Source organism: Miniopterus schreibersii, assembly GCF_964146895.1.
Source record: "Miniopterus schreibersii genome assembly, chromosome: 9".
Classification (NCBI taxonomy): Eukaryota; Metazoa; Chordata; class Mammalia; order Chiroptera; family Miniopteridae; genus Miniopterus; species Miniopterus schreibersii.
This window is the reverse complement of record NC_138118.1, coordinates 76,371,116-76,395,187: the sequence shown is the minus strand read 5'-3', so window position 1 is coordinate 76,395,187 and position 24,072 is coordinate 76,371,116. Positions and strand designations below refer to the sequence as shown.

Sequence of the window (24,072 nt, the reverse complement as noted above, 5' to 3'; positions counted from 1 at the left end):
CTGCAGCTCATGACAAATGTCTATTTTCAGTTATGTGCACCCGACTTGCCGATATTTTCTTCTAGATTCGAAAACGGATTGGTGACTATTTCATGCGTTTAATATTAAGAAAGTTAGACTTTAAGCTGCAACCTGAAAAACTGAGCAGAGGCATATGGAACTATTTGCAGACTGGGCCTGAGGCTTTCGGGATAACATATCTAAGTCGAATCAACGCATGTTTACTGATTCCTTAGCTCCAAGGAAGAGAATATGAGTAAGTCCAAAGTCATTGTAAGCTTTGTTTGAGGTGCCTACCTTGCTGCCACACAGATAGCACCTGATTAGATGGCTGGGACAGGAAAGGCTAAGTTTTACCTATTTAATTTCCACCTTATCTGCAGTTAGCCAGCAAAGACCTCAGTTTGTTGACTGTGGGCCAAGTATGTTCATACTCTGTTTGACAGTCAAATTAACTGTAGCTTCTTTAGACATAAGGATTTATCCATCTGGTTGAGTCACCTGGCTTCGAGCTGGGTTTCTGCAAAATTGACCCCAAATCAGTCTTGGGGGGAGGGGAAGGTGCATCTTTTTCACCTATGCAGGTCATTGATGGATTTTTTAAAAGCATCCTCCCAATATGAAATAAGAAATATCATTTGGAAGGCAGCACCTACCCTTGCATGAATTTATGTGACTACCAGTTGGACACAGATCAAAATGTTTTTCCTATGCCTATTTCTGTATATTCTGAGCTACTTTTTCAGCTCAGATGCAAGAGAAGTAGATGTTTAGATAAAGTCCTATTCTTGTTAGAAGCCATAGTTTTTCTTTTAATTGCGGCAGTGCGGTCTTGAAATTGGATGACGCATGGTCTAGAAATGTCTAGGAAGTTGTAGAGATTACCACAATTCTGAAGTTTCAGCTTTCCCCATTCATTAATTTTCTGAAGTGGCCCTTTTAAGACCACACCTCTTCTCTCCTCAGAGAAAAGAATGGTCCAGTGAAACCAGAGTCTACCCCAAGGCTAGATGAAGTCAAGGTCGCCAGAGCTTAATCCTGTCCTCTTGGCTGCCGCTTCCTGTGTTACTCCATTAGCTTTTCGCCAGTTTTTGTGGTTTGCAATCTGTGTATAACATTGTCTTCAAGGCATATTCCCTTATCCCCTTGGATCACCACCATAAATGGGGGTGGATCCAAAATCGTCCGTGTTTGGGGACAGCTAGAGGACATGGCACTGGTGTGACTCTCTCCAAAAGGGCAGCCCACCTTGTCTCCTGGGGACGTGGAGTTCTTATCACCTCCAATGTGAATTCTTCAAAGAGACACTCATTTCAGCTGGAGTGGCTACGGCTGTGGGGGCAGAGCAGGCAGAAGGATTAGAATGACCCTCACCTTCCTCATACCAAGGCTGAGGTCAGCATCTCCCCCTTTTCCACTTGCCAAGCTGAGGTTAGGAACTGGGGCCTGTGGACAGTGACACGGTGTGCGTCTGGCTGAGGTGTGTCTCGTTTCAGAGGCCATTGCTCAATATCACCCATAAAGTTCCTGTGCGCTTCACCATAAAACGCATATTTAGAGACAAGCCAGAGAAAGAAAACGTAGAACTGCCTTTTTTTTAAAGCTAAACTTGAGTAAGAAATGTAGACCGAGAAACGCTTAAACAATAGTAACTGCTAACATATGTGAAATTTCTGTAAGAGGACGTTGTTTCCATTAGAGTATTATTCTCTGACACGATTTTTTTTTTCTCCTTCTGGAGAGCTGATTAAACCTTGATTTTAGATATGAAATATATTTTCCTCCCTTGAAAGTCACCGGCTGCAGGAGTGCCGTTAAGTCTGCTGCGAATATTGTTGAAGCCTGTAAGAAGGGAGAGGTTCAGACGGAACACACAGTTACAAGTTTTTCTAAGTCCAATTTCATTGTGCTTTTACACATCTGGATAATTAACCAAGCGTTACATTCTCTCCAGACTATTTTTACAAGTACGATCTGCTCTTAATGTGATTTCCATTAGGCTGTTCCAAACATCATTTAAGAACTCAACAGGATTGCAGACCGAGATTCGAAACCACGGCTCCACTGTGATGTTGGGGCCTTGTTTTCCCTGTGGGGGGAATAAAAGACAGAGCTGAGTTCTGAGATCCTTCTGATGTAACGAGGAAAACTGGAGCTTTACTGCTCCTTTAAGTTCCAGCAAATACAAGCAGAAGCAGACACACCCCAGTATCTCTGGTCCTTGTCAGAAGTGAGCTCAAAATATGAGCTCTGCAAGAACCGGGCTGGAAATGACACCCTGAGACGTCTTTAGCTATTAGAAAGTGATAACAGGGGCGGACGAAAATCCTGGTGTGTAGATGGCCAACCTCGTTGGAATGATCGCTTTAGGTAAATATGGGTCCGTGGCCGAGTCCCTCATCTGAAGGTCGCTGCTGAATTCTAAAATAACACGGGCTCAGATTCTTTCTGCCACGCTTTTCTTCTTTCCTTTTAAAATCACTTTGATGCTGCTCTGAGCATTTATGAGGCCGGGGTCTCATCCGATGGTAGAAGGTTAGTGCTAATTCCCAGACTCCAGGAGCCCCGTTGGCCAGCTGCTGCCCACATCGGTGAACGCCAGCGAGAGATCAGAGGGACCGCAGGGCTGGTGGCTCTAATGGGTGTTGCCTTTGTCCTTGTAACGGGCACAACTCAGAACAAAAGGAGGGAGAGTTCATAAAATTACAGGATCCCAATTACAAGTCCTGAGGAGCTATTTAGTCTACTTCTGATCCATCAGATAACCACACCTAAATTCTTCCTCCCAAATAAAGGGCTCCATTCTATTTAAAACATATCCAGAAAAGGGAGAACTGGGCAAAATGAAATATGATTTATTGTCTGGTTGTATTTTAACATGCTTGTGGTGATCAGAGAATCGTTAAATTGAGAAATAAGTAACGGAGGGAGAACAAACAAGTCTTATCTTGCAAAAAAAAAAGAAGAAAAAGAAATGTGTGTCAACAGGAGAGCGAAAATAATTGAAATTTCACTATCCTGTTTCAGTCTGTTTTCCATAAAATAATCCTGTAATTGTCTACCGGGAGACGGCCTGAGTCACTCAGTCAATGGGGTGATTAATGAAAGCGGCAGTGAAGATTTGTCACACTGACACAGGCAAGGAAGTGTGTGATAGTCCTTAGAGAGCAAAAATGAGGTAAACATCATCGTTAGGCTAGCAAATGCGACTGAACACCGAGGAATCTGTCCTGGACGTTGTTATAAAATTGCCCACCTCACTGTCGTATTTTCCAGAAATGGTCAACTTAGCAAGCGTGTTGTGGGTTAACCCAAGGTTGAGCCCCAGCTTGAGAGACCCATAGTCTAGCCCAGGACGATTGACTGACATATGATTTGACTTGAGGAACGAGAGGCGTGGAGACAGCCAAGCCTGGATAGGATTCCAGCCAGGCATGTGACCAAACGCACAGGCCGTTGTTTTCATCATTTGAAAATATTGGAAGACAAGATTAACCTTCATTGGCTCAAATTAAAGGAGGTGGGAAAAGCCTCATTCATAATGGATGCTCAGAAATCAAGTATTCGTTCTTAATTTCCTACCTGGATATATCCCAGATACTCATGATGGTCACAAGGCAGGAGGTGCCCTAAAAATGTGGCTGTTTTAGCCTGTTTGTCATCACTTCCTATATAGTAAATTGAAATACATGCCCTTCCATCTCAGAAGGAGTCAGGAGAGGGGTTTTACTGCCAGTTTTTATAAGAAGACAACTAGAGTGATTGTATGCCTGGAAGATGTATTTTTTTAGTGTTTGCACTTATTTCCAATAGAGAAAAATGTTTAAAAGCAATGTCAGATAAGTCATTCACTTCTCAAATATGTTTTTATGTGATGGACATTATGGGCATAATTATCTGGAAAACAGTAGATTTTGCCTTATCTTATTTGAGTCATGTTTTCCATAATGTATTTTCAAGAGAAATCGTGAACTTTACAAGTTTTGTGCTTTACTTATGATTGTGTCTCCTCAAGTATTGACTATAAGGCCTTGGACAGCAGAGTTGCCCAAGAAACTGTCGCCTAATGAAGATTATATAATACATATTTCCCCGTGAAATGATTACTCAAGAAAATTTGATTTTGGGGGGCCATCGTACAGAAATTTTATGTGATAAATGTTCACATATTGTGCCTAAAAAAAGAATATATAGCACAGTTATGCAATACAACAAATCTCAGATACGTAAACACATCTTTATATCATCGCAAGGAAGCTAAAATGTGCTCATGAGTCGAAGGAATAAATTGCTTTGATTCAGTACCTTGCCTAAATAATATTATTGCACACGAGGGCTGCATCAGTGAGGAGATTTTGTATAAATTATGTAAATTATATATTTGATCATAACTTGGAAGGAGTTTAGGTTTTGGAGTAGGTCCAACGAAGTTTAACTCTGACTCTACCAATTAACCTCCCTGAGCCTCAGTGTCCACATATTGCAGCGGGAACAGTGATATCTTCAGCACATGATTATGGCCTGAAATACATGAGAGCTCTCGGGGGTTCCCAGTCTTTGAACTCCAGACCCTCGGAGACCCTTGGGAGTATTGTGAAGGGTCTGCAGACTCAGAGGTACCCACACGATGCCTCTAGTCTATTTTGAACTTATACGCATTGCTGTTTCCCAAAAGCACGTAGGTTAGTTCAAGATCCATTCAACAACTGTTTACTGGGCACTGACAAGTCACGGCATCAGGCACAGGGGATCCACTAAGTAACGACGCAGAGCGATGTCTCTCTGTTCATGGATCTTCTAGTCTGGGTGGGGGAATAACAATTCGAGATAAATAAGTAAAAGTTAGTTGGTGCATAATGAGTAGGAGGAATAAAGAGAGAAAGAGTCTAGAAAATGTCAAAAAAAAAAAAAAAAGAGAGGTGTGAAATTTTTAGATAGGGTGGCCAGGGAAAGCATCTCTCAGAAGGCCTCGCTTGGGGAAATGGGGGCGTTAACCGCGTGGATATCTGGGGAGAACGTTCCCGGTGGCAGAAACAGCTACTGCAAAGGCCCTGGGGGGAGGAACAGCTCTCATCACAGTCATGACTGACGTCCCAGACGGGCTGCACAGGCCCGAAGGACAGGGTGGTAGGATAACATTAGTGAAGTGACCGGATCAAGTCCCCCCTGTCTCAGGAAAAGCAATTTGCTCTTCCTCTGAGGGAGACGGGATGTCCTTAGAGGGCGTGACCTGGTTTGCGTTTTCCAGACCCCTGTCTTGGCAGTAGACTGGACAAGGGCAAGGGTGAAAGCAGGGCCCAGGTAGGCGGCTACTGCAAGAATCCAGGTGAGAGACGACCTATCTGGAACAAAGTGATGAAGCTGGGGGGGGGGGGGGCGGTGAGAAGACAGTGGCTTTGGGACGTGTTTGACAGCATGGAGTCGTTGCTGGACTTTGGTGGGTGTGAGAGAGATGAAGGGTGGCACCGTGAGTCCTGGCCTACGCAGTGAGCAAGACGGAGTCACCGGGAATGGGAAAGGGGGGCTGCAAGGACGGCCTGGGGAGTGCAGCTCCGTTTTGAATGTGTGAAGTTTGATATTAAACATACACATGGAGACGTCAAGAAGACAACATTTAGTGGAAAAAACACACAAGGTGGTTTTCAAATGTTACTGAACTCATAGTAGCCTTTTCAAACCTAAAGTTAGCATCTTTATTATTGTCTGTGTCCACAAAATATTTTGAAACTGAAGAAAGAACCTTGTACTGGAAATGGTTGGAAATAGAGGTGAGTTCCAGTGACAATTTCAGTGGCCAATAAATGGTATCTCCCTTTCCCTCTCCCTTCACTATATGGTGATGTCAAAATTCGCATCATTGTACAGATTTTGAAATCTTAATTTTGGCCTTGAGATTTTTTTAAAAATAAGGCTTTTAATGGAACTTCAGGTAAAAAAAAACACACAACAAAAACAAAAAAACCCCTATGGAGCAGAATTGTGTTCAGTGGTCCATATTTGGTTGTTATTATTTTGGGAAAAAATTGGAACGCTCACTTGTTACATGTCCACTCATTATTTTTTGTGCACCTAACCTGTGACTTGCAGGTCGCTTGGTGCAATTTGGGATGACAAAGGGAGCGAGAGACGGAGTCCTTTGCTATTGTGGAATTTACAGTGTGAACTGTAATAATATATACTTGGTATCTGTCATGTGGAGACACTGCTGCTTGTTAGTTTAATGAGCTTAAACACATAACTTTATTATTATTTTTTAATATATCTTTATTGATTTCAGAGAGAGGAGGAGAGAGAGAGAAACATCAATGATGAGAGTCATTGATCGGCTGCCTCCTGCGCGCCCCTGACTGGGGATCGAGCCCGCAGCCCGGGCCTGCGCCCTGACCGGGAATCGAACCGCGATCTCCTGGATCCCGAGCCTCGCTGGCGGGGCGTAAACACATAACTTTACTGGCGCGCGGCTGTGATGGTGCGTTTTAACCTCCACCCTTCTCAGTCTTATGCAGGCAAGTACGTGCCGGCCATCGCCCACTACATCCACACGATCAACCCCGTCCTGACGGTGAAGATCAACCTGAAGGGGATCGCTATGGGGGACGCGTACTCTGATCCCGAGTCGGTGGGTGCCCCCCTCGCCCTCCGCTTCGTCCTCCCTCCCTACCCGGCGGCGGGCCTCCCGCCCGGAGATCCAGCCTCATGACGGGCGACACTGCTGCCAGCTGCCGTCTAGCAATTTCAATCCTCTAATTTTTACCAAATGTTTTAAGGTGTCGACTTACTGTCAGCCTAGGTTAACTCTGAGGACAAGTGTAGGGGGCATGTGTATGTGTGGGTGGTGTGTTTGTGTGTAGTGTTGTATGTTTGTGTGTGTGTGTTGTGTGGTATGTGTTTGTGTCTGTACTGTGTGTTGTGTGGTATGTTTGTATGTGTTGTGTTTGTATTCGTACTGTGTGTTGTGTGTGCGTGTGATGTGTGTCATTGTCTCGCTTGGCTAATCCCAGCCTGAGACTGACAAATCGCAAAGGGTTATTTCACCAAGCAAACCGGCTTCTCTAACTTCTTTCTCGCCCTGTGGGGCTTGTGTTTGTCTCTGCACAGATCACAGGGGGCTATGCAACATTCCTGCACCAAACTGACTTGCGTTTGTCTCTGTGCAGATCATAGGGGGCTATGCAACACTCCTGCACCAAACTGACTTGCGTTTGTCTCTGTGCAGATCACAGGGGGCTATGCAACACTCCTGCACCAAACTGACTTGCGTTTGTGTCTGTGCCGATCACAGGGGGCTACGCAACATTCCTGCACCAAACTGACTTGTGTGTGTGTCTGTGCAGATCATAGGGGGCTATGCAACATTCCTGCACCAAACTGGCTTGTTGGATGAGATGCAGAGAAAGTACTTCCAGAAGCTGTGCGATGAGTGCGTGAAGTACATCCAGGAGGAGAAGTGGTTTCAAGCCTTTCAAGTGAGTCCTGGCGCCCGTCGCCCTGGAGCAATGAGAACCGGCTGGGGAGGGTCCCGGAGGCAGGGCTCGGCTGTTTGCAGTCCTTAGAGAAGATGTATCGGTTACTGCCCAGGCTCAGGAGGGAGACGAGTGGGCTCCTGGAGAAGACAAGAACTGTCTGGGTTTCCTTCCATTTCCTTTCCCTTTCTTTCCAACCTGAGATCGCCTCCAGGTATTGAAAGAAAGCCCTGTCTTTCTTTAACTGCTCTGATTTCTTGAAACACTGCGTAGGCCCTGAAGGCCCACCTTCTGTAAGGAGATCGGATGGAAGGCAGCCTGGGCAGTGGATGGGTGGGCTTCCCCGTGTGGCCTGAACCCCGCAGAAACCTCGTATCCACACACAGGGTGTTAGCTGGAGAAGTGACCGGCGTGTGTAACAAATGTTACATGTTCCTGTGTGTCAGGACCAAAGGTTAAAAAGTGTAGTCATTTCAAACTTTTACCAAGAGCCATTGGCATCTGTGCATATTGGCACTTGCTTCCCTAATATTGAAACTGAGAATCGAATAATATGGTTGTGTTCCTCACCCTTTTTGGTTGTTGTCATTTAAACGTAAGACTATATGAAATATTGGGATACAGGAGGTTGGGATTTTTTGTTGTTTTTTGCTTTTTCTCAGTGCAGACAAAGATGACGCATAAGCAGTCTTCCTTGGATGTGGGAGGGGGGAGTTTTTCTACCTTTACGAAAGAGCCATCATGTTTGGCACATTAGTAAATGAGGCGAGGAATGAAGTTGGAGGACTTGACTCTGTTATTGGAAGCACATCCTGTAATAGTTTACCTAACGGCACTGTTGTTGTTAAGACTGAGGCCTGCTAGTAATAGTCTTCTAGGCGCCGCAGGTCAGTTGGTTCCGATCAAAACGGGAGACAGACACACTTAGGGGGAAGGAGGGTAACGTGAAGTCATGCTTCAGTTTGCAGTGGGTGCGGGGCACACCTGAACCCGAGGCAGTGCCTGAACTTGCTGTGAGTTCCGATAGCAGCCAGCTGTGCAGCTGGATTGAGCTCAGGAAGTCCCACGTGGGATGCCGAAGGTCTCCCCTTTCTCCGGCCAGGACACCTGCAGCAGCTGCAGAGTGTGGGTTCAGAATTGCTTGTGCAATTGTGCGATCGTAGATGTGATGAACAGGGAGCTTCGTGGGGATGCACAGGATTGTTCTTCAACTCCCAGCAACAGCATTTTCAAGGCTGGTCTTGGGCTCTCTGCTGTGCTGAGCAGAAGGGCAGAATGGACTAAGCCTTTAGAATTTAGAATTTCTATCAAAATTTACATCATGCGAGACCAAACTGCAAGTGAGACATTTGATGTGTTTTGGCGAAGCATACGGGGATTGCGATGTCAAGAGTAAGAATATCTCATAGGCCCAAAGGGATAGAGAAATCAGAAAGCTGCTTGTTGTACGTGAAGTAGCAGTTACAGAATTTAGTGACGCTGTCGAGAAGTTCAGGTACTTTGTATATTCAGAGATGGCACATGAGGTTAAGTAGGGTCTCTCCTAACCCAGAGTCATCAGCACGCAAACAAAGAGAATCCCCCAAACCCTCGAACGTGTGCAGTGTCTCTGACCACTAGTCCAATCTCTTGAGTGAAGAATTAAAACATAAATACCTTTGCTTTTTCAAGGGAAATAGATAAAAGGATACTTAGGAAAGTCCGCAAGCAGTGGCCAAATGTGTTTCAACATGTGCAGTAGAAACTGCGAGAAATCCTGAAACTCCAGAGAAAACCGCTTTCAACATCTCAGGCCTAAATAATGAAGCCTGTCTGATGGTCTGATCCTTGACAGTGATTCAGTTAATCAAAGAGCAGTAGCTCAGAGCTGGAGGGAACATCAGAGATCATCTTTTCTCCCCGACACACACACACCACATTCACTGACGAGGTTGCTGAGGCCCAGAGGGAGGGGTGCAATCAATTGCCAAAAGCCACATAACAGATTGTGGGAGGTCTGGGGCTAGAACTGACCTCCCCTTCCCCGATTCCCACCCCAGGATTTCTTCTGTGGTAATTTTCAGGCTCTCTGTAAAATTCCTGGGACATCTTAAAGATTCTGCAAGATACCCGCAGACCCATCTCTGGTCCTGTATTACCTTCCTTACATGACATTGTTCTGGATCACAGAGTTCTCTTGGTGAAATGAGTTTTGATTAGAAACTGCATTTCACGGGTCTTGACCACCCACCTTATTTGTTTGACAGCAAATGAGTTGTCAGCTCTGATTACCCAACTTAAACCTAAGGTCAGTCATCACATACGTTCCCAGCAGAACAGGACTAGAGAAAAGCACATAACCAAGCTCACCGCTCTCACCCTTAGCCGATGACCTGGTTTTTTAGGCTGGAAGTCCAAAGACAACTTCCACCAGCTCCACTCACACGCGTGTAGGTCCCATATCCTCTGTCTTCCCCTCATATTGTGTCTCAGTGGTCAACGACCCATGTCATGGCCACCCTTGCCCACAAGGCTCCCTCCACAGTCGAGGTCTCTGGGCTGGCTGTTTCTCCTGCCTGGAATGTTCTTGCCCTAGATGTCTGCACAGATCAACTTTCTCCCTTCCAACAGGTCTTTACTCCAAGGCCACTTTCAAAGCGAGACTTGCGTGTCTTCCTCTCTGCAGGGCCCCATAAATGCGTTCGCCCACATACGCCCACAGGCTCCCATGACACTGTCCTTCCCTTCTCCTGTTTGATTTTCTCCTTAGAACTCAGCATTCACTAACAAGCCTCTTATTTAACCTGTTCATGCTAGTGCATTGTCGCCTTCTAGAATATAAGCTCCACAGGGGAGGACTTTGGGTCTGTCTCGGTCACTACTGTCTCCCGATGTCCAAGACAATGTCCAGCACAGAGGAGATATGCCATAAGTGGTTGTGGAATGAAACTGTGCAAAAGTGAAAAAGCTATTGAATAAAAGAAGTGACAAGCACCTGTGTATTTTTCCCACCTTGACGTTTTTCTTCTTTCTTTCTCCCCTCTCTCCTGACCTAGGTGATAGATAAACTACTAGATGGTGACTCAACAACCGGCCCTTCTTACTTCCAGAATGTGACAGGATGTTCTAATTACTATAACATTTTACAGTGCACGGTAATGACATTTAAAAAAAACAAAACATGATAGTGTTTGCTTAAAATTTTTGGCAAAAATGAAACTTTCTTTGATTTGGGAAATATTATAAGTTGACTTTATGCTAGACAAATATGCCCAAACTGTATTATTCTATCTACTCGTCTGTAGGATTTCCCCCCCACCAATGTTGTATACATTCTAATCTGACCATTGAGAGTGTGTGATATTCCAGATAACTCGAAACGATCTCTGATTAACACATCTCCGCCCCTTTCCCCCAAAGAGCTTGTCATACAGAAGTTCTTTCGTGAGGGACAGAGGCCAGGACTGCTGTTCTGGGCATCAGGTCCCTGAGTTCCAAGCCTGGAGTGAGCTTCTTGGAAATGCCCAACATTATTTGTTCTGTACTTAAGACAGCTTGGATAACCAAAACTGCCGAAGCCTTGATGAAAATATTTGCTTTGTCTTACTTATAACTTAAGATGTTTCTTGTGTTTAGCTTCGGCCTCACTTTGAGCCCTCTGGAGTATTTCTCAGAGTATTCAAGTAGTTTCTTTCATTAAAGTAGGCCAGAGTTGATGTCTTTTGTGTAGAATTAGTCAAATTAGCCAAAGTGAGGCAAAGTGGGGATTTGAGTTGTATAATATCTGTCCAGTGTGTATGACAATGCCTTCTGTTTGTTAAAATTGCCTTGTTTGTGAGCTATTTTGTAAATAAAATATAAAGCTAATATCAATGGAATTTGCCAGCTTTGTGGTTTTAGATTTTTATCAAGAGAAAAACATATGGTATCAAAAGAGAAACAATATTTTTTTTTTCAAAGCAGTAATTCACAGTTAGCAAAAATTGTTGGTGATGTACAAAATTGTTGATCTCAAACTCTGACAGTTTTTTATCCTTTTGTAACTTTTTAAAACAGCATCTGATCCTTTTTATTTTAGTGTAATGAGTATTATAGACACTTGTATGCAGGAATGTGTTAAAACTAAGGCTCATGTAGAACTTCTTTTCATCTTGTGTGCCTCACAAAATATCATCTGTTTTTACACCCTGTGTTCTCCCCTTAAATGATGGTCAGCTGATTATTTTGTGAGTGTGGTTTTAATAACCAGAACATGGAAAGAAATCCTCAGCCCGTCACCCACCACGCCCTCCCCCTGGGCCCTTGTGCTCATTCGATCTTCTTTCCATAGATCACCCATCGAGGAGCAAATTGATTTTGAGACTCTCACCTTTTCCGTTTTCCCTGTGTTTACCTCCAATGGGACTGTTCATTGGAGTCACAGACTACAAAAGATTAATTTCCAAAAAGGAAACTCCAGCATTTGCAAATTGGATATTGGCTCCAAGAGTATTAGATCACCCAGATTTGTTGTTAGTGAAATTTAAATGAACTCAAAACCCCCCAAGTTAAAATTTTCAGGGTGGAGACAGATGAACAGTCACATCTTATCTTGTTCATTGTGGTGTGTGTTATGAGTCGTTTGACGCTTTGACCAAATTTAGGCTGCTCATGTTCCCTAATATCTTTCTGATGCCCCCTCCTGCCAGGAACCTGAGGACCAGAGTTACTATGGGAAATTTTTGTCCCTCCCAGAAGTGAGACGAGCCATCCACGTGGGAAACCGGACTTTTAACAATGGATCCACAGTGGAAAAGTACTTGGAAGAAGACACAGTGAAGTCAGTTAAGCCGTGGTTAGCTGAAATCATGAATAAGTATAAGGTAAGAGAGTGGCTTCAGTTGCTATTTTCAGAACTTTTCCGATGACAATTACCCAGAGCAGAGGTGACTTTCTTGGATTTGTCATTTGACTCCTGCCATTTTTTATTTATTTTTTTACTTTTGTGATGTTTTACAAATATAAATAATAACCTCTTCATTGTTTGATTTCTTTAAATGAAGTTTGTTACTTTTCCTTCTCATTAAACCACTTACCCCGACAGTTCCTAAAACGAAATTCTCTTGGGCACCTGCCGCCTCTCATCATTGAGAAGAGGAGGCCTCGCAGAGCTGAGATGACTGGCGTGTGAGAGCCAGGTTTCCCCCGTTGTTCGCTGTGTAATAGTAATCCCAGTGAAGTCAGGGGTAAATGAAATCAACTGGTTAATCCAAAAATGCATTTTGCCTAATAACTGACTTCATTCACGTTGCTTAAACGCACTTTTAATTTTTAGTATCTGCATTAAGCCAAACACTGTGCTAGGTGGTCAGGTGGAAACAATGAATGAGAACGGGTCCCTGTGTGGAGGTGTGTGAAGTCTACCAGTAGGTTCTCTGATTGGGACATTCTGCCTGATTTGCTGCTGGAGGTGCCAAAAGAAGTGAAGTTGTGGAAAGGAAGCCCTGAGGGTTTAGATGAAGGAGCTATGGACTCTAGAACTCTCACCCCAGAGGGTGGACACTGAGAGCAAGTGGCATAGGAAGAGTCGTCCTGTGTATCCCCCCCCCCCCCAACTTCTATTCTCATCTCCTCTGACCCTCCAGGGCTGCTGTCACCTGTCCTAGGCATGGTCCGTGGGGCACCTGTGCAGGATAAGTGTGCTTAAGTGATAGGAGACCACCTGTGAGGTGACCCACTTCCTCTCTGTTTCCCGGCAGAAGCAAGAATAATGTTTAGGATGAACAGAAAACAGAGCAGCTAGTAGCCAACACATCTTTGTATCGATTAGGAAAAAAGCAACCTCTTCTGAAGATACTTCATTCATTGCCATCTGTCAAAAACTGTCCTAATATACTGCTTTTATTTGAACTGAACTCTTTACTGTCATTTCTGCAACGAGAAATACACGTTTCTGTAACGTCTGTCAGGAATAGTGTCCCTTGGGATTGTTCGATGCACAACCTTCACGACTGTCCAGGGAGGTTCTGCCCAATGCACAATTCCTAGATTATGTTTTGGAATATGCCAGACCTCTAACGCCCATTTTCTGGTCCTGCCTCTAGCACAGAGTTTGAGTCCCTAGACACATGACCCCCTTTTGAAAATAATCTAATGTCAGTGGCGTGCAGAGTCCACAAACCTACTATAAATCTGCAGAACTGGATGTAATACTTTCTAGAAAAGAAAGGGTCTCACTAGATGAGGTCAGAATTTCAACCAGCCTTGTGTTTGGTTCTGCCTGGAAATGTAGTGGCCCTTCATGCTTGCCCGCCCGGAGCCTTCTCTGAGCACCTCATATAGCACTGCTGGTTGTCTTCTTCTCTGGGCCTTCAGACCCTGTCGTCTCTACTGCTCTTGTCACACTTAGCACGCTCCGCTGCCATCATGGGCTGTCAGCTCTAGCACCAGCCTGGAGCAGACAGCAAGGGAATGAACAAATGAATGAAAAATCAGTTCTACAAATCAGTGCTATATCAAAATTACTCCAATAAACTTGTCCATAATCCTTCAGATATTTATCATCCACAAATTTATTAAACCAAAAAAAGCTTAGCACTTGCGTTTTCAAAACATAAATAATGTGCTATAATATAACATTAAGGAACGCAAAGTGGTATTTTTGAGTGGAGAGCAAATAAGGAAGTTCCTATGCACGTTTTTTTGTGCCCTTGGGAGATACATGTTCTCACTGTATAAATTTAACTGGAACACGATTCCTTTCTCAGCCAAGTGAGGAGAGTTTACATCATCAGCTCACCTGATATTGGCTCATTGCCACGGAGTGTCCAATGGATTGGTAAAGAACACATTGATTAAAGACATTTAAACATCTCTGTCCCTGTTTCCCATGTATCCTAAACCTACCAACATGAATTCCAATGCAATCAGAGTATTTTCTAAACTTTTAAACTGTGACTCAGTTGTCAGAAAAAGAGACTAGATTAGTGAAGCAGATAAACCATGTTTCCATAAAGAAAGACAGCAGAGTATTCGGTCCATCTCGTGCACACCAAGTGGCTGCTGCTAAGCCAGGCTGTGTATTCATGGCTCAGCCGGCCTAGCCTGCAGGGCAGAGATTATCTTTGGCTTGTCTGTAACGGTGGTGAACCTCAGTGTATATGCAATGAAATCAGAACAACGTAGGTTGGCTTAAAACATTAGTGCCCTCAAAGTGATATTTATGTAAGACTCGCTGCTCATTTGTCATAGAAAATAGCGCACATGTTTCTATTCATGGGAACCTGGAGGTCTTTTTCCAGGACTAGATTCATTTTAGCCAATGCGGAGTATCTCTGATGGGCTGAGGAAGACCCTCATCAGTTTCTGGGAGCTAATAGAACTCCTGTGGTACATCGGTTTCTGGGTAGACTACATGGAAACATAATCCTTTTCATGTAATAATCTATAGGGCCTGTGTATACAGACTCATTCTCTATTCAATAATTTCAGATGTTTGGGTGATAAACTGAAATATCATATTAGTAATTTTCAAAATAACTAGAATGAGAGATTGTCTGTTGGGCTGTTGGAATTCTTCATGATTCACTCAGGTCACAATATCGTCAAGATTTTTAGGACCCAGCTAGGTCATAGATCATGGTAGTTAGGAGCATGGGTTCTCAAGCTAGACATTTTGAGTTTGAATGCTAGTTCCACCATTCACTGGCTGTGTTCCTTTGGGGAGGATACTTAAACACTCAGCTTCTCCATCTGTGAAATGGGAATAATAATAGTCCTTATAGGTGAAATCTTGTGAGGTTTAAGTAGATAATGCATGTAAAACTTTAGAACTAGTTAGAAAGTGCTTGAAAATATAAGCTATCACCAATGATGTTTAACATATCTTAGCAAAAGTCCTTAAGCACCAGCTATATGCAAAAGTTACACAAGAAACCCTGGAAAACATAAAAATGAAAAAGACTCAACAGACTTCTGCTTTCTAGTCCAGCACTTAGGAGCTTAGCAGTCATTATTCCATCCTAACAATGAGTAAAATGCTGGACAAATTGAAAAAAATCAATAATGCTTTTTAGATCTGGGAGAGAAGTAAGGTCACAGGGCAAACCACTTCCCCAGGCAAATCCAGCCAGGAGTGGGGGTGGGAGCACACTTTTGTGAGTTTTATCTCCGTGAGTTCTACAAGGTCCTCACAGTTAATACTGGTGAAAAATCCCCTCTGGCAGTTGGAGGAAAAAAGGAACCATTTTGAAATATAGAAGAACATTCTGTTTTTCTTAACAAGCCCTGCCCTCAGGGAATTATTGTACCAGAGCTAACTACCTGTGGAAAAGGAAACACCCAACTTCAGCTCTAGCCTTCCACGTAGGGGAAAGGAAATACCCAATTCCGGTCCCCTCTAGCCATGCTGTCCTACCTACGTGGGGGAGGAGAAACTTCACAGCACTGGTGAAGTCCACAGTCCCAGGGACATAGGCTCCTAAAAGACTAAGACCTAATCATGGGGCTACAGTATGCTTCCTGCCCCCCCCCCCACCTTACCATCATATTGCTAAAGACTTAGTTACCATAGTTCCCTTCACCTAGTACATCATGTCCATCTTTCAACAAAAATCACCAGGAATACTAACAGGCAAGAGACTAAACATGCGTTAGAATCAGAGTCAGCTATGACAGTGATGTCAGAATGAACAGACCATTGATTATATTAAGCATATTTTATTCCTTCCTCTTTTAAACAGCATCTAAAAAAATAAATAAAAACAAAGATACCCTTACACGCTGATTGCAAGGAGTATCCTGATTTTTACAATGCTAAAATGCTCTAGGGGATGGGTAGGGCATCTCTAAAACCTAAGAAATGTAACTCATACTCCGTAAGAGCTATTGGCTTTGAAAATGCTGCTCTTTGTAGAGGTTCCCTGGTCCGTCCTTAGTCCTTTCTGATGTAAAAGTTTCAATGTCCTTGCGAAGATTCTTGCTAAAGATTCTGAATATGTTTTTAACCACCCTTTCTTTGTGTGGTTATAGTTCTTTTTCTAAAAATATATGGGCTATATTTTCAAAGACATGAGGATGAGAGAGAGAATGGGAGTGTGTGTGTGTATGTGTGGGTGGTGCATTTTCTGTATGAAACCTTGATTTTAACAAACAGGAGCCACAGCTTTGTACATAGAGGCCATTTGGATTCAAAGCCTTGGCCTTGGATTTGAGGCTGCCCTGTGGCTGAGCTGTCTGGAAGACCACTGCAGTCTTAGGAGGTACCATCTCCAAATGCCAGTTCTTAACCTCCACATGTTTGTGCTTCGAAAGGTTAAACTGCCCTGGGGTAGGGCTTAGTTCACTGTGTTTAAAAGTTCATCTAGTCAGGAAATTGTAAATATAAAGTTACATTTCCCTGTCACTTATCATTCCGCAGCTCATTAAGTTTCAGCTAATTGCATCTTCAGAATTCAGGATCTTAATGTTTCTCAGCTTCCCTGCCAGACTGAAATCTTAACACCCGGGTCGTTAGAGTTTTATTTGCTTGTCCTAGGCTATCAAAAGATCTTCATGTAGAAACGGGCAGTTCCTGATGAATGGCTGTGACTGAGAAGTTTGAAAGATAAATATTTCTGGTAAAACTAGCTCATTTTAGCAGTCATTCTAATTGCTTGTGGCATTTTCCTTCATAACATCTCCTGATAGCAAAATGTCAATAGTAAAAGTGGCCAGGAAACTAGATTTGATAAGTGTCTGGCAAACCAAGAAAAATTTAACACTTACATGGGCCTGATTCTTCAGCTGCTCGGTTGGATTCCAAGCCTCCCTGAAACCATGATGGGAAAAGTCTGGCCTTGTTGAGTGTAAGCTGCGGCGATCCCTTTCTTCCAAACCCTTTGAAGACAATGAAGGGAATGCCAGTGCCATCCCATGAAAAATGTCTGGGAGGAGGAAGTGGCTTAGCTCCCAGCGAGGCGGAACGGAAGAGAGGGAAGCTAATCCTGGGACATTTGTTTTATGTAATCATAGCCCGTAGATAAGCAACTGCCACTTTACAGGCACATAAAATCCTGCAAATTTATGCTGCAGGTTGCCCTGTCAATTCATCTTACCTGCTTTGGTTACAATCCAAGTGCAAGAACAGGGTTGTTATTATTATTTTTTATGAGACATACTTCTGGGCTGCTTTGATTTTTAAGCATTTCGATGAATAAAGGGAAAAGAGAATACCCATATATTATGAAACAGGCTTGCCGCGCTTTTGACATCTTTGCTCGTCTGTCTTTAAATCTATGTTGGGATGAAACGTTCAAATGAGAACCAGCGCGTATTTTTATTTTCTCCTGTTTTTTTAAAACCCTTTGATATTGTACTCTGCCGTGTGGGTCAGTTTGTCTTAAATCGCTGTGCTTGGTGAACACTGTGATCATTTTGCAAGGGCTTTATTTCGTTGTTTGAAGGGACCTCATGCTCGAAACATTGGAGGGTACATTTGTGATCTATGGCAACAGGAAAAGTGGAATTTATTCTGGCGTCGCCCAACTATGGCAGTGTGGGGGGGATGCGAGAGGAAAGATACTAAGTGGCAATACCATATTATTATTAATAATAATATGCCGAGTCTCAGGATCTCGGAATCATTAAGCTAAGAAATGCATACAGTTGGCCCACTCTGTCCACAGGTTCTGCATCAGCAGATTCAACCAACCATAGATCAGAAATATTCAGGAAAAATTTATGTTGTTGCTGACATGTGCTCTGTAGTTAGGCCAACGATGGTTGCGTCTGTGCTGAACACGTAGACTTTTTTTCCTTGTTATTATTTCCCAAACACTATAGTGTGACAACTATTTACACAGCACTTGCGTTGGATTAGGTATTGTAAGTAATCCGGAGTAATTTAAAGTATACAGGAGGATGACATGGGTCATGTGCAAATCCTACACTATTTTATATAAGAGACTTGAGCAGCCTCAGATTTTGGTATCTGCAGGGGACCTGTAACCAATCCCCCGTGGATACCAAGGGATGACTGTATTTAAATCCAATTGCTATGAAGTCCAACTGCTATGAAACAAAGGCTATCATATCACTTGGCTTTATTTTGAAAAGATAGAGAGAAGGCGTGGGGAGTGTTCCTTTCTGGAATCAATGAGGAGAAGGTCATGTGCGATAAATGTCAGCACCCTGCAGTAGGCTCTCAGCCTATTCCCCGTGTCACAGTAGAGCAGGACAAGATGCAAACTGATGACACTAGTGGTCTCCAAAGCAGTGTGAGGCCATCACCCTCCCTGGGCATGTGGGAGGAAAATAGTAAAGCTTTAATTTTTATTTTTTTAAAAAAGAAATAAGCTTTGCTCCTGTTTACTCTATGGATTGGCACGGGGGCTCTTATTTGGTCTGTATGTTAGAAGGTCACAATCTGATGTCATAGAGACAGATGCAGAGTTAGTGTTTTGGCTTCGGTCATCGTGGTTATCACTTGAGTCCGTTTGCCACAAGATGTGACTCCAGGTCCAGTGCTCTTTCCACTGTGGTGTCCGCTTCTTCCATCTGAGCGCAGGCGACTGAACTCAGTGGCAGTTGGCCCTGGTTGTTAGTCCAGAGCGGAGGGCACGTGCCCACCCTTCCCAGGGCCTGAGGAAGCCTCGGTCGCAGCCTCTGGGGCTCTCCCTCGGGCCTTTCCAGCTCTGGCTTTGCCTGAACCCCAACCACACCCCTGCGTGGCTCGCTCTGTGCCATCTACTCGCTTATGATGAGAAACTCCGTCCCTGGGCACCAGTCAGACCACAGCACATGCTTCCTGTACCGAACAGCACGTGAGCCAGTGGAACCTGGAACCTTCCACGGGCTTTCTGAAACGAGAGCTCTGGGTGGGAGCCCCGGCCTCCTCTGTCCTGGCTTCCCTGCCTCCCTGTGCTCCTTTCATTCTCAGTATTACATCTGTTTCTTCAGCCTCCTGACAGTCCCCGTATGTGTTACAGCGACTGCACAATCTTTTCAGCCTATTTGACATTCTCGGGAGAGGAAAGAAAAGGATTCTTTAGTTACCAAACAAGGGGAAGCTGTGTTTGGGGGAGAAAGACTGAGTCAGGCGCTGGGCCGGCTTGGTGAATGGCGCCATTGAGAGCGGGCCCCAGAACCTTGCACCTGCCGACAGCAGGTTTTCCTGTGTAGGTGAAATCCCACCGGGCGCGGAGCATTGATTAAACTTCTGTTTTTAATTTGGTAAGAAAACGTAAGCCGTGCGACCAGGTACCTGCCTCCCTCCTGAGGAGCCCGGCCTGGCTGCCAGCCTTCACAGCTTGGCTCTTCCCCTGGTGGGGACAGCCACGGGTGGGAAGCAGGCTTGTAGACATGGCTCTTCTGGCTCTTTGGATGAGTGCCTCCTTGCTCTCAGTTTGCTCCGAAGAGAAAGGTATAGTAATCTTCATTCTTAGACAACTAGGACTTTTCCTCAAGCTGGAAGGCAAGCTCATCATGGGAGAAAGGGATTCGATGGGTCTGACGCATCTCAAGGCAGCCGGAGTCCAAGGCGAAGGCTCTGCTCCCGGACACCCCAAGGCCTGCCTTCCCGCTGTTCATATTCCCGTGGGAACTCCCCAGCACCTCTAAATTGATACCTCAGTGGGTTGTTCAGCATTTCTCCGCAACAAGGCCCCCCTACTTTCTGCTGGCCCTCAGGCCCACTTCAGCAGGGTGTCCTGGGCACACATGAAGTAGGACAGCAGTGACACTCCATGGTCCCTGCAGGGGATCAGTCCACTCAATGTTATGGCAATGCAACTTTTTTTTTTTAACTTGAAAGGTGATGATAATGTTGGGGAGCAAAGAGCTGGTGGGGAGACTTGATGGCAAAAGTTCTTCCCACAGCTCCTGTCTACCCCTCCTATGATCATTGAGGCTGTGGGAGCATCCCCCACACCCCCACGTGAAATAGCCTCCAATGCTCTTAATCCGGCCCCGTGAATGGCAGAGCGCTCCTCTAAGCGTGGCCATCCTTGGAAGCTACCTCTGTCGTTTGGCAACCGTTAACAAAGGGACTGATTGTCTTTGTAGGATGTACCAAACCCAAGGTCTACGGGTGCTGTCCAATACAAATAGAATGCAAGCCATATATGTAATTTTAAATTTTCTAGAAGGCACATTAGAAAGACAAAAAGGAACCAGTGAAATTAGTTTTAATAACTTATTTTCTTTAGCCCAATATATCCAAAATGTTATATCAACATTCAATCAATATTAAGAAGCATGAATCAGACTGATGAATCTCAGAGGGTTGGAGGAAGGCGGGTGGGTGGAGGGGGAGAGATTAACCAAAGAACTTATACGCATGTATGCACGACCCAAGGACACGGACAATGTGTGGGGAGGGGTGTGGGACAGGGTGGAATGGGTCATTGGGGAAAAAAAGGGACATCTGTAATATTTTGAACAAAACCAACAAAAAAGATTTCATAGGCTTTCCAAGTAAAGAGGATTATAGACATTGGAGACATTAAAGAAACTTACATAGGTAATTGGCTTGGGCTTTTCCCAAAGACTCTGTATAGAATAAAGTAGAAATGTGGAAAAAAAATTATTGAGATAGTTTACACTCTTTTCTTTGTACTAAGTCTTCAAAATCCAGTGGGTTTCATAGATTTATAGCATATCTCAGTTTGGAGTAGTCACGATTCCAGTGTCCACAAGCCACATGTGGCTAATGGCTATTGTATCGATTAGCGTGGGTTAATACCTTTAAGCCTAACTATTGTCAATTATAGCATTTTTTCCTTGCTCTGTGGGCTGTTTCTTGTTGGCGGGGTTGTGTGTGATGCTGGTTAATTAGGCCCCCTTAGTAATGCTAGAAGAGGAAGAACCTGGCTCCCGCCTGGGCGCAGGGTGAGCACATGGGCAAGCATGTGGCAGTCTTGGTGATGACCCTCGCCGTGGCCTTGCAGCTGACACTCTGACAGCCAGGGAGGATGTTCGTCTCTGGAGGGACTTGTCTGGGGAGTGTGGCAGGCCTGCTCCTGGGCGCTTCCAGTTCCTTAAATCCAGGTATTGACCATGATCAGAGGAGACTCTGGAGAGGGGAGAAGATCAGAGAAGAGCTATGACAGCAGGCCCTGAAACAAGAGGCAGAGGAAAGACCCCTCGAGCGGCCTTTCCTATTTAAACCAGAGGACAAATATTACTCTGGGTCATCATTAAAAGTAATTTTAAGCGTGCTGTTCCAGGTGGTTAATTTTTTTCTCAGAGATCCCTGGGCTGGAGTGATGGCTTGCTGGATTGTTTCCAATTGGCTTTGTTCCTCCTTGCCTTCTGAAAGCAACTAAATTATTTAGAGTTAAACTGCAAGAAAGCAGGAATCATTTTCTTTGGCCGAAAGTCATTATTTGTGTAATCGTGCACACACTCACTCCACCTCGCTTTGCTTCGCTCTCATTTTTCCAGCCGGGAGACGGGTGGCAGGCACATGGGGGTGTTTATTCCAAGTCCATTTTCTCTCTCATTGTCTCCCCTTTTCCGTAAACTTGGAAGCCAACCGTGTCCCTTTAGAAGCACAACTCTGTGGCCAAAGTGACTGCTGTTTCATCCAATGGCTGCATTATTTTTCTATCACAGCCTTCTCAGGGCAGACCCTGGGACTCAGGCCTCCTGAGCGATACAGCCCGATATTCCTGCAAATCCCCAGGAAGAGGGGCTCTTGCAAAAAGCATGAGTGCTGGGCATCTGGGGCCTGGGCTTTGTCCCTGAAAGGGTAGCAACTGTCCCTCCAGTCAGGAGCATGTCTTGAACCTTGGACTCCATGGCTGACGTTCAGTTCTTCTTTTGCAGCTGAGCTTTTGAGAAACCCTTGGGAATGCCCCCGGGGTTGAGTTGGATATTAGTGGAATTAATTCCCTTCTGCTCAGGAGAGAGGCACTGGGCGAGCATGCTAATTGCTTCGGGCAGAAAGGACTCCTGGCTCTGCTGGGGTTTGTAATAGAATAAGTAAGGCGGCCAGAAGAGGAAGTGTGGAGGCTGCTTTGTAGGAGTTTCATTGATTTAGCATCTGTAGGAAAAGCTTCTTTAAAACAAGTTTTTTTTTTTTTTGATTGTTGAACAGGAGAACATTCAAAACCAAGACAGATAGCGGCCAACTGGGGCCGCCGGGCCGCCTGGAATAGCTTAGGCTGCTGTTCAATCATTTCCCCAAACAGGAAACCACAAAATATTAGAGATTAAGGTCACTAGATCATTGGGAAAAGAGCATAACTTTGTCTGCAAAGTATTATGATGGGTTGTAAATGGGCCAAAATATAAGCATAAATCTTTTGTCGAAAAGTGCAACAACGAAACTCCAGCCTTCTCACAGAAGCACAGTTGCTGTCCCGTCCTGCTGAGAGACCAAGGCGCCTTCTGCAGCGTTTCAGTAATTTTCCTAATAATAAGTCGCAGAACAAACGGGCAAGCAAGAGGGAGAAGTTTTGTGTTCTTTTGATTTGGTTTAAAAATAGAAGTGAAAGTTTAAATCAGTAAGTAGCCCTTACATAATTTATTTTTATTCTTCTGCTTTTATACTGTCAACAGTGAAACATATAACAAAATGCACATTTATATGCATTTCTGCCCCCAAACCCTTCTTTCAAGAATTCAGTTGTGCAGGCACCACTGAAAGCCCAGAGGTCTCTTTTCTCCTTCGAGTAGCATGTGGCAGCCCCTAACTCACTTGAAGGCAAAATCTGCGTCCTGAGGGCGTGGGGTCTTTTTAGTTGAGTCAGCAGGTAAATTGGTTGGCACGTATTTTTTGGCTAACACAGTGGGTTGCTTTATATCTGCCTGGAAAATACCTTTCAGAGGCACTCACTCTGTGAAACGGGCTCAACATCATCCGATTCTCTTCATTAGGTCTTTACTGGGGAGTTTTTTCTTGCTGAGAGTTAAATGTATGAATCAGCTGCTGATTTATGTACACCCAGAGCTTGAAAAGGTTGTGTTTAAATGATTAGAATTTAGAAAGATGTCAGTGAAACAGGCTTTTGAATCTGGAGCATCACTGGGGCAGGGGTCACATTTTTTCCTCTGTCCCCTGAGTGCCTGATCCGTAGGCGCTTCATAAATATTTGCTGTTGAATAAGTAGAGACTTCATAGGAGCGGAGCAAACAAACAGACACAACGCATTCCTTATGTAAGCCACGGGCTCTTCTCCCACTCAGACAAAAGGCCACGTCCCTCCCATTTCGGATGGAAGTGAAATTCAGCTGCCTGAGGATCCAGGAAGGAAATGAAATCAATGAACAGCGTTGGATTGAGACCTATTGATCTTTCTGTGTCGCCCATGACAAAGTCATGGATACGGAGAAATATTTTTTCTCTTTCAAGAAAAACAATAGCATAAGCACTGAAAAAAATGACAACGGCCCTTGCGCCTCTGTGGGGGAGGGAGACCACTAAGGAAGGGGTGGGACTGTGGCTAAGGGCGACAGGCAGCTACTGCCCAGTGTCAGTCATTGTTGCCCAGTGGAAATGTGGGCTCAGCATGGTCAGATCTCCCAGTATTTGAATGCTGGCATCTAATTGAAAAAACTGCACCACTATGTAGACTCAATGGATAGAGCTGCAAGGCCTATTTAAAACCTCTACACTCCACTGTAGAAATGTACTTTTCAGATTATGCTTGTTAAGGAGTAGCAAAATCAT

At 44.4% G+C, this 24,072-nt stretch overlaps 1 protein-coding gene across 5 annotated transcripts in view; it reads left to right on the top strand.

Annotated features, from left to right (window-relative positions):
• The window catches only part of CPVL (carboxypeptidase vitellogenic like), a 93,228-nt gene that overhangs the window by 46,146 nt on the left and 23,010 nt on the right, over positions 1–24,072 (top strand). For all 5 annotated transcript variants that reach the window (XM_081147327.1, XM_081147330.1, XM_081147329.1 and 2 more), the window contains exons 8-11: positions 6,497–6,619; positions 7,335–7,466; positions 10,499–10,597; positions 12,131–12,304. In XM_081147327.1, the coding sequence (XP_081003453.1) occupies positions 6,497–6,619; positions 7,335–7,466; positions 10,499–10,597; positions 12,131–12,304 (528 nt within the window). The remainder of the gene's footprint in view (positions 1–6,496; positions 6,620–7,334; positions 7,467–10,498; positions 10,598–12,130; positions 12,305–24,072) is intronic.